This window comes from Mastigoproctus giganteus, chromosome 10 (assembly GCF_048544385.1).
Source record: "Mastigoproctus giganteus isolate SK-2022 chromosome 10, ASM4854438v1, whole genome shotgun sequence".
In the NCBI taxonomy this organism is placed as follows: Eukaryota; Metazoa; Arthropoda; class Arachnida; order Uropygi; family Thelyphonidae; genus Mastigoproctus; species Mastigoproctus giganteus.
In genome coordinates, this window is record NC_143584.1 from 11,642,057 (window position 1) to 11,652,288 (window position 10,232).

The 10,232-nt window shown below is 39.4% G+C and overlaps 1 protein-coding gene across 1 annotated transcript; it reads left to right on the plus strand.

Moving 5' to 3' along the window:
- The first annotated feature begins 435 nt into the window (after nucleotides 1-435).
- On the plus strand, nucleotides 436-2,040 carry LOC150078700 (ATPase family gene 2 protein homolog B-like). The gene has a single exon (XM_090382282.1). The coding sequence runs from the start codon at nucleotides 436-438 to the stop codon at nucleotides 2,038-2,040; it is 1,605 nt and encodes a 534-aa protein (XP_090238408.1).
- Nucleotides 2,041-10,232: the final 8,192 nt, after the last annotated feature.

Sequence of the window (10,232 nt, forward strand, 5' to 3'; positions counted from 1 at the left end):
AGAAATTTTACCATTATAGTGTATATTTTGTTCGTAATTAGTGTGCGTATAATGGAGACTAGTGAGTCAAGTTTTACTGAAAGGTTTCAGAAATATTTTGAAGATATCATCGTCGAACTTGATGTTATTATCGGAACAATTGAAAATGTGGTGTTTTTTAAGCGTCGACTACAACATCTTAAGTTACTTGTGGCGAGTATTCTTCCGTTTTACGACTGCCATGTAGACGTTCCAGTGGACTGCTTAAACAGGTTTGACGTGTGTAAAAAATGGAAATTATGGAAATTATTTGTAAGAAGTATAAAAACAAAAAAGGGGACATCTCTGACTGTTTTGAAATCGAATGATGTCAGACATCATCATAAGGGTAGTATTAAAATCGAAATCAGTAATGTAATCAGCCAACAACGTTACCAACAACTTAATTGCAAAACAATGTGTAGATTAGCAGGATTGGATACTGAAAGGTCGCTGTTGAAGGCCTCTATCCTTAATCCAATTTTATGTGAGAAATCTTTAGTTAAACTTCTTGTCCGAAATATTTTAATTATCGGACCGCCTGGTGTGGGCAAGACGAATTTGGTGTATGAAATTGCACGCGAATGCAATTTTTATGTATTGGCTATCAGAGGTTTTGATCTAGTTGCCTCGGATCCCGAAGCGAATTGGAATTTTCTTCGCGATGTGTTTGAAAGTGCAGAGCTATATTCCACTGAAGGAGGCTGTATTCTTTTTATAGATGACTTGTGCACCGAAAAGATTTCCAAAAGTTCCATCCAGCAGCTTTGTAGTTTAATTGAAAAATTAAAGGGCAATCAATATATCCGCATAATTGCTGCGACTAATAAAGTAAGTAGTCTGAATCCAGACCTCAGAAAATCGGGAATGTTTGATAAAGTAATACAACTTTCAGTTCCTAATATTTCTCAAAGAAAAGCAATTTTACAGGAGCTCGCCTCGTCCCTTAATTTGTCTTCAGACATTGATTTTAATGAGCTGGCTGAAAAAACACCAGGATATGTTGGAGCTGATATAAGGCTCTTGTGCAGAGAAGCAGCATTGGTTAGATATAGAAAGAATCCTAATGATCTAGCCAATATGAAAATAAAACAGGAGGATTTTTTGGAAAGTTTAGTATTTGTGATGCCGTCCATTCAAAAAACTTCACCTTGGAATTTGGAAGTTCAACCTGTGTATTGGGAAGATATTGGAGGAATGGAAGATATAAAAGAAAAAATTGAAATGTACGTAGAGTGGCCATTTAGATATCCTAAGGAGTTCTACAGAATGAAAATTCCGCCTCCAAGAGGAGTGTTGATGTTTGGTCCGCCTGGATGTTGCAAAACTACTATGGTTCGTGCCGCTGCAACCAGGTGCCATATTAATTTTCTCAGCGTTAGTGGTGCTCAACTTTATTCATCCTATGTGGGGGATTCTGAACGTGCAATGGCGGAATTATTTGACAGAGCAAAATATTGCGCTCCCACTATTATATTTTTAGATGAACTTGATTCTCTAGTAGGAAAGAGAAACTTTGATAATGTACAAACTGGAATACAAGAAAAGGTGCTTTCTGCACTTCTTAATGAAATGGATGGAATAGAAAAAGCACAGGGATTTCCTGATGTTCTTGGAGAAGAGATGGATTATTATAATAAACACGTGTTAGTAGTAGGTGCCACAAACAGACCTGATATCATTGACGATGCACTTTTGAGACCAGGAAGGTTTGACAAGATTATATACGTGCCACAGCCGGACAAAGAATGTCGGAAATCGATATTGAACATTTTGATGAAACGAGTAAGTCTTTGTGACATCAATGTGGATTGGATAGCGGAGCAAACAGAGATGTTTTCTGGAGCTGATTTAGTTAATTTGTATAGAGAAGCTGCTCTTCTGGCATTAGAGGAACAAGGATTTGAAGTAAATACTAGTATAAATAATGATCATTTTGATAAAGTGTTACAAAAGGTGCAACCATCGCTGGATGCTGTGCAGATTAAGATGTATGAGCAGTTTAAAGAAAAATATGTTTGAGGTATGTAGTCAATTATCGCTCCCTAGACTACTTGTCTGTGAATTCAGATTACTTTTCCATTGAACTCTGTGAGTCTTGTATTCCAGAACTGTTACCAGGTGTACTAGCGCCTAGTAGAAGATGGAAATTTCAGGAACGACTGTATGTAGGATCATCACATTCCGATAAAGGGTAACAATTCTATTTTTTAAACCCTTCTCTCAATGTATTATTTATTTTTTGAATGGAGATATGGAGTTCCTATTAAATGAAATTTTTACACAAAAAGGCCCTTTTAAGGGCCACAAATAGCGATAAAGGGATTTCTGATCGTACTGGACTTGTAAGCATGGATATTGATGGTATTTCTAGATCTAAAGTGCAAGGAGAGCATAGAGATTATTTAATTGCTTTTAAGTAATTTCTTGAATTTATTATAGTTTTTATGTTGATATGTTTTTTTTTCCCTTTCATCATCATCAGCCATTTTCAATCTACTGCAGGATGAAGGCCTCTCCAGCAACTTTCCAGTTCCTTCTGTTTTGTGCAATGGCCATGGATTTACTAACCACAAACTCACGAATTTCATCTGTCCATCTGCATTGTTGTCTTCCAGGTTTTCTTCTAGCTCCTCTTTGGTTCCCATTCTGTTATTTTCTTATTCCATCTGTCATCATGTCTTTGAGCTATGTGTCCCCCCCCCCAAGGCCATCTTAGTTCTAGTTTTGATAAGAATGTACTTTACTTGAGTTTGCTGCCTAATCCATGTGTTTCTCTTGTTATATAACAGTCTGATTCCTAATATAATTCGTTCCATCTTCAATTGACTTCCGGCCATTTATCATTGTTACATCTAATGACATGTCCCATATGACTCCACCTTTTCAATCACTGTTCCTTCAATCATTATTTCCCTTTCTGTGGCATACTTGTTCATCATTACTTTTGTTTCAGTCATATTCATCTTTAGTCCAAAATCCTTACTAACTCTGCATAATTGATTAAGATTTTTCTCTAATTCTTTGGGATCGTGGTTTATGGCCAGAATGTCATCTGCAAATCGTAAATGGTTTAGGTACTCTCCATTCACATTGACTCCTTTCTGTGACCAGTCTAATCTTCTAAAAGCTTCCTCAAGGGCAGCAGTAAATAACTTCGGGGATATTGTGTCTCCTCGTCGAACTCTTTTCTCAATTTTAAATTTACTACTGTCATTGTCTATTCTAATAAAGGAGGTAGCATTCTCATATATTTTCTTCAAAATCATAATTATTATTATTATTATTATTAGCCATATGGTGCAAGGAAGCCTGAAGCTTATTCTGCACCAGCCAAAAATAAAATCCCGAGTTACCCTGAGAGTGAGAAAGAGACAGACAGAAGTAGAAAGGAATCACCAAGAAAGAGAAGAATGACAATATCCAGCTCAGGACCCTGGGTGTGCCAAGCCCATACTCACCAGATGTGAGCCCAATATATGGGTATCTATGCCTTGTTTTTCCAAGCCCTGAAACATTGCCTTATGCTGTATGGAGTCAAATGCCTTTTCATAATCCACAAATGCCAGGCATAATGGTGTTTTATATTCATTTGCTTTCTCCATTAGCTGTGATATTACGTGAGGGTGATCCATATTTGAGAATCCTGTCCTAAAGCCAGCTTGCTCTTTCGGTTGATTCTCATCAAGTATTCTTTCTAATCTGTTAGTAATGACCCTTGTGAACAATTTGCAGATGTGGGATAACAAGCTAATTGGTCTATAATTTCCAATTTCTGATTTATCTCCTTTCTTATGCAGCAAAACTATGATTGCATTATTCCACTCCTTAGGCACCACACCTTTTCTAATGAATTTTGTGAAGAGTCTTGCCAGTTTTTGTGTCATGTCTCTTCCTCCCAATTTTAACAACTCTACAGTAACTGCATATTCTGCCTCATCAGGAAGGATATCAGGTATGTTGTATGTCTTACTAATTTGCAATCCATTTTCCCCACTGCTGGCATCATTCCCTCGCTCCTTGTATAATTCTTTATAGTAGTCTTCTGCTATTTGAATTATGCCTTCTGTGCTATTCATAAGTACACCATTGCTATTCTTCAGTTTCAGTATCATTTGTTTTCCCTTAATGCTTGTTCTACTTTTGTTAAATTTTCTTATGTCCTCTCTGATTCTCTTTCTAATGGCTTTGCATAGCTCAATATACTCAATTTTCTTCTTGTCTTTATCATGCTCTTCATTTGTTGTCTTCGGTTCATCATGAGAAGCATTTCTTGACTAATTTTTTCTTCTTTGGATTTCTTTTTACCTATAGGTTTCTTGGGTTTTATCACTTTCAGAAAGTTGTAATATTCCTCACCGATATATTGGTCCTGAGCAGTCTGCAGATGCTCCAACTTGTTCTTAGGTTCCATTTCCTACTGCTTTTTCTCCTCACAAGACCTGTGTATTATTTACTCGAGTCAGTTTTTTTCCTTTCTTTTCTTACATCTACAGGGTGTCTCAAAAATATTGGTACAAAGGTTTAGAGGAGGTAGGTAACATCTAAAGGAATGTGAATCACATAGTAACCCATAAGCGGAAACGTCACCGTAAGTCGGTAGACTGTGATGTTCATCAGTTCGCGAGAGGGAAAATTTCTGGTTTACTCATTCAAGCAGTAGTTGCGCACGAAGAGCATGCATCGATATACGAACTGTGAGCTGGCAGACATGCACCTAGTGTATGAATTAGCAGAGGATGAGCCGCTCAACGAATTTATGGAGAACTCTTCCCAGACAGACATGTACCAAACCACCGTTTGTTTGCATGTGGGCATCAAAATTTGTGCGATTAGGGTCACTTACAGGCAACAGGAGTAGTGCGGGAAGACAAATTTCGACGCGAACTCCCGCCATGGAAGAAAGTGTGTTGAGTGCCGTCCAGAATAAACCAGCACACGTGCCGTTGCCTCTGCCTTAGGAGTGTCTCATTACAGTGTACAGCGTGTCTGGCATGACGATTCATTACACCCCTTTCATTTCCAAAGGGTTCAGTTATTGCTCCCCCAAGATCATCCTGCACGTGTGGCGTTTGTGCAGTGGTTTCCTCCAAGAAAGTGTTCAAGTCTTGAATTTTCCAGCCTATGTTTTGTTAACGGATGAGGCTTATTTCACACGGGAAGGCTTATTCAATCAGCACAATGCTCATGTGTGGGCTCACGACAACCCACACAGTGTGCACCCCCCATGCGGCACAACATCACTTCACAATAAATGTGTAGGCAGGTATGGTCGGTGACTGCTTAGTCAGCCCATACCTGTTACCATCCTGCACGAACTCTGCTAAATATTGGATCTTTCTCGAACAAGTTCTACAAGTTTACTTGAGGATGTTCCAGCAAATGTGAGACGCATCATTTGGTTTCCGCATGACGAGGTACCTGCCTATTATGGATGGCTTGTTCGTGACCTTTTGAACAGGCGTTTTGGGCATCGATGGATTGGCCATGGTGGACCCGTTGCCTGGCTCCCACACTCACCTGATTTCTCGAACCTTGATTTCTTTGTGGGGGGCCCTCAAATCTGTCGTGTATGAATCGCCTGTGGAGACTGAAATGGATCTGTCAAAGAAACTCCAGGTCTGTTCAACCGTGTCTGCCAATCCATGCTGCGTCGGTGTCACGCATGCATCACGTCTCATGGTGGAACCTTCGAGCATCTGTTGTAACGTCATGAAATGCATCCATCTCGTACTCCATTGTTAATATTATGTCAAATAAATGTTTGCCACTAATTACTGTATTGTGTCACTTCTGCTTCTTGTGCCTCTGCTACCACTTTTCCGTGACGTTTCCGGTTATGGATTCCTATGCGATTCACATTCCTTTAGATGTTACCTACATCCCCTAAATGTTTGTACCAATATTTTTGAGACACCCTGTATATCACGTGTGCTTCTTACCATTCTGTGATCTCTTCCAAAATTTCCTTGTTCAGGACAGTAACATCATTCACGATATATCTTCTGTTAGTGAGGATCAAGTTGATGTCATTAGTTGTTAAACCATTTGGGCTCTTCCATGTCCATTTTCTGTTTACCCTTTTATTGAAAAATGTGCTCATTACTGACATTCCTCGATATTCTGAAAATTCCACAACTCTTTCATCTCACCAATTCGAAAATTTCTTACAGTTCCCCTTTCTGCACTGTTTTGTCTCTTTCCAACCTTAGCATTGAAGTCCCCCATAATGATAGTGTAGTGGGTTTTCTGTTCATCTAGAAGACTCAATTTTGGTGTACATTTCTTCAACCTCTTCATCATCGTGGTTCGATGTTGGTGCATAAATCATTATAACCTTTAGCTTATACTTCTTAGAAATCCTGAGTAGTAGTCTTGACACCCTTGGTGATGTACTTTTGAATTCCAAAATGTTTTTTTTTTATATCTTTACGGACCAGAAAGCCAACTCCACCTTCACTCCTTTCACTGTTTCCATTGGTGTACTGCAGATTTCCACTCGATAAACTTATAAGTGGTTCATTTCTTCTTCTTGTTTCAGCCAAACTGATGATATTCCAATTCACATTTTCTAATTCCAGCTCTAATATCCCGTCTTCACCGAAGAGCGATCTTACGTTGTAACAGGCCAAGTTATGTTTCCGTGCACGACAGCCTGGTCGTACCCAGAGATTCTTAGCAAACTCTGCTTGCACTCTGATCCTCTTGCTGCCGTAAGAGGGGGGGGGTGAAGCCGCTGGGGACTGAGGGCCATTTGTTTCGTCTTATTGTCATGTGCTGGAGGGTTTGGTCTTTTCCTCTTCACGCTGACCAAGCGTCTTGAAGAGAACCACTCTACACGTTCGTTGCCACCTAAGTGACATAACGGGTTACCATCAAGAAGGTATGCATGAGTAGATTGTAGTGGGGCAGGCCAACCGGACTTCTAAATCTTCTGAAATAGATACTGGATCCATCAGTGTTTTAGACTGAGTGTCTGATAACACACAGAATGCCTGTTCCCCCTCTAAGCCCCCTATAATATTTTTTCATATAATAGTTTGTAAATTTAATTTTTATAATATTACAAATGTAATTTTTTAAAAGTTACTTCCAGTGATATTTAGTAAATTTAACTGGTTGTTACGGGATCCACATTGAACACTTCGGGGAGGGTATCATGACTCAAATGGAAAAAGCCAATGGCGATTTCAGGGTGAATCATGATTTCATTGTTTGGAGAACCTGTTGCACGTGTTTCAGGTTCAAAAACGGGTACTTCCTCTCAAAAAAAATGTAACCGGGAGCTCTTGGGGGACTCAAGATTACTAACCTACCAAGTGATGCCCTCCTGATATTGGCACCAATACAGAATTGCACCGAGCATACTGCTCTGGTTCAGGAGAACTTAGTTCTATTAGGAGATCCCATTCTCAGGAAATATTTTTTGTAATATGGATAGATAAACTGTTGCCTTGGTTCTAGTCTATCTGTCTAGAGCAACAGTGTATGTCACCAACAGGTTGTTAGATTTTAAGGGAATAAATAGTATTCATGTGGGGACTAATGATATTAAGTACACACGAACTGACAATTTGTTAGAGAAATATAGGTCCATATTGAAGACATGCCGCCTGTTAGATTAGATAGAATGTCTTTGTCTGCAATTCTGGTCAGGCACGACGGAGGAGTTATATGCTGGAAGCCTTTTGGATTAACTCAAGACTTCAAGGACTCTGCACGGCTTTTTGAGGGAAATTTTTTATCAGCTTGGCCTGGATTTATAGATAGAAGAATCTGTTTTGTAGAGATGGGATACATATAAACAAAGGTGGGGAAAGGATGTTTGCCACTGAGGATACCATAAAGGTTCTGGGAAGTTGCTAGTTTAGAGTAACAGTTGTAATACAGATATGCATTTATCTGATGATATTGGTCAAAGTAACTCTTGAATATACCTCAAGAGTTCTTATTTGTTACCACAATAGATCATAGCAAGTGACAACTAATGACAGGATCACAACTAATGACAGGGAAGCAAGCTAAAATAACTTCAAGAGGGGAAGGTAACTATACAAGAACAAGTCTTAATTGTTTATACAGTAATCTCAAGTGTCATCAGTAAAATTAGTGAATTTGGACTGATGGTGAGAACAAAATTTGCTGAACTAGTATGGCTAACAGAATTGATGCCACTTGGAAGGGGGATGATGAGTTTCAGTACAGTGTGTACAATGTATTTAGGAAGGATAGGGTAGATAGAAGTGGGTGGTGGAGTCGTGCTTCTTGTCAAAAATAGCCTGAGTGTGATAAACGCTTTCCTGGATTCAGACATTTTTCATGCTAGTATAGAATCTGTATAGTGTGACCTAGTTGGAAGCAAGGGTATAATGAGAGTGTGAGTAGTCGACAGGCCGGGTGATTGTGAGAGCCTCTACGTGCAAATGGAATGGGCAAGTAAGTGTGAATGTCTTATTAAGGGTGATTTTTAATTTGCCTCTAATTAGAGCAAATGGGAAGGAAACTCTGCATGGGGGACAAAATTTTTAAATTAACTGGTGATTGTTATTCGTATCAACATGTCAGGGAAAGTACTAGGGAAAAGAATTCTGTAGACCTCATCATCACCCATGAACCAGATGACATAATAGGGCTGACAGTACAGGAACCAGTAACAGTAGGTGATCAGAGTTTTACAGTGGACAATGAAGTTAAACAAAGCAGTAGTTAAAGGCAAAGGAATGAGTTATTTCAGGAAAGGAAATTACAATGGCTTAAGGTGCTACATGAACTCTGTCAACTGGGTAGATATCTCACAGAGAGCGAATACAATTGAATTATGGTATGCCTCAGTAACATTTATCACAGAAGCCTTGAATGCCTATATACCATTAAAAAAATACTCCACGAGGAGGATTTCAAGTTGGATGAATAATGAAGTTACAGATTACTTGAGCAGAAAAAGATAGCATGAAAAGAATACTCTAATGTAATTCTCTTAGAATATGCGAATGAAACAGTTACAGAGTAATAAAAAGTGCTGAAGCCTATAACAGCTATAAATTGATTTGTAATAGTGCCACAGAAAAGGTTAGGCTGGCAAAGGTAGATAATTAAAAGTCGCTGGCAAAGAGTGGGGATAAGGAATTCTTCATAAATATAAATGCAAAGAAAGGGACAAATTGGATCAGACCCTTGCATAATGCGCATGGGATAGTATTAGATACCCTAGCTGATCTTGCCGACGAACTGAACAGTTACTTTGGATTGATATTTACAGAAGAAAAACCATTGATGTGAGTGAGAAATTATGGGCGTGAAGTAATTTTCAAGCCTACAGGCGAGTAAGGCTCGTGGGGTTGTGATATATACCCTATAATTTTAAAGGCAGGTGGCTAGCGAGATTCCATTGGTTTGGAAAGTTTCAAAGTATTACCAATACATAAAGGCGGTTCTAAGGTGTAGTGAGAAATTACCGACCAGTCACTCATCTTCAGTAGTAGGGAAAATCATGGAGCCAATGATCAAGGGATCATTTAAATAGAAATGGAATTCTGAAGGATAGTCAGCATGGTTTTGCAAAGGATTTTTTTTTTTTTTTTTATTTTGGTTTTTAGGAGCATTAGCAACTACGGCCATATTGCTCCGGGAATATGCGGTAGCCATTCCGTGACCTTTCCGCATCCTCCGTATTTGGTGGTGACAGGCTCGAACCCAGGTCTAATCAAGAAGCGTGTGCTACGCGCTGCTGCTCCTTCCCACCTGGCTACGGAGGCGCCTTTTTTTTTTGCAAAGGGGAACCATGTTTGACAAATCTGGTTAGCTAGTTTTACAGGGTCACCCATGAGCTGGATTTAGGGAACAATTTTGACATTGTTTATTTAGATTTCAGCAAAGCATTTGACTCGGCCCCACACAAGCTATTACTTCATAAGCTGGAACAAGTCAGAATCACAGGTAAAATCCTTAGATGGTTCAGGGCAGGGTTGTTTTTATTAGGAGCATTAGCAACTAAGGCCATATTGCTCTGGGGATATGCGGTGGTCATTCCCTGACCTTTCCGCATCCTCCGTATTTGGTGGTCACGGGCTTGAACCCCGGTTTCATCAAGAAGCGTGTGCTACACGCTGCCCACCTGAATACGGAGGCGCCATTTTTCAGGGCAGGAGGCAGTGGGTTGTGATAAATGGTTATTCCTCATTTTGGGTTAATGTAAGAAGTGAGGCTTTCTGAGG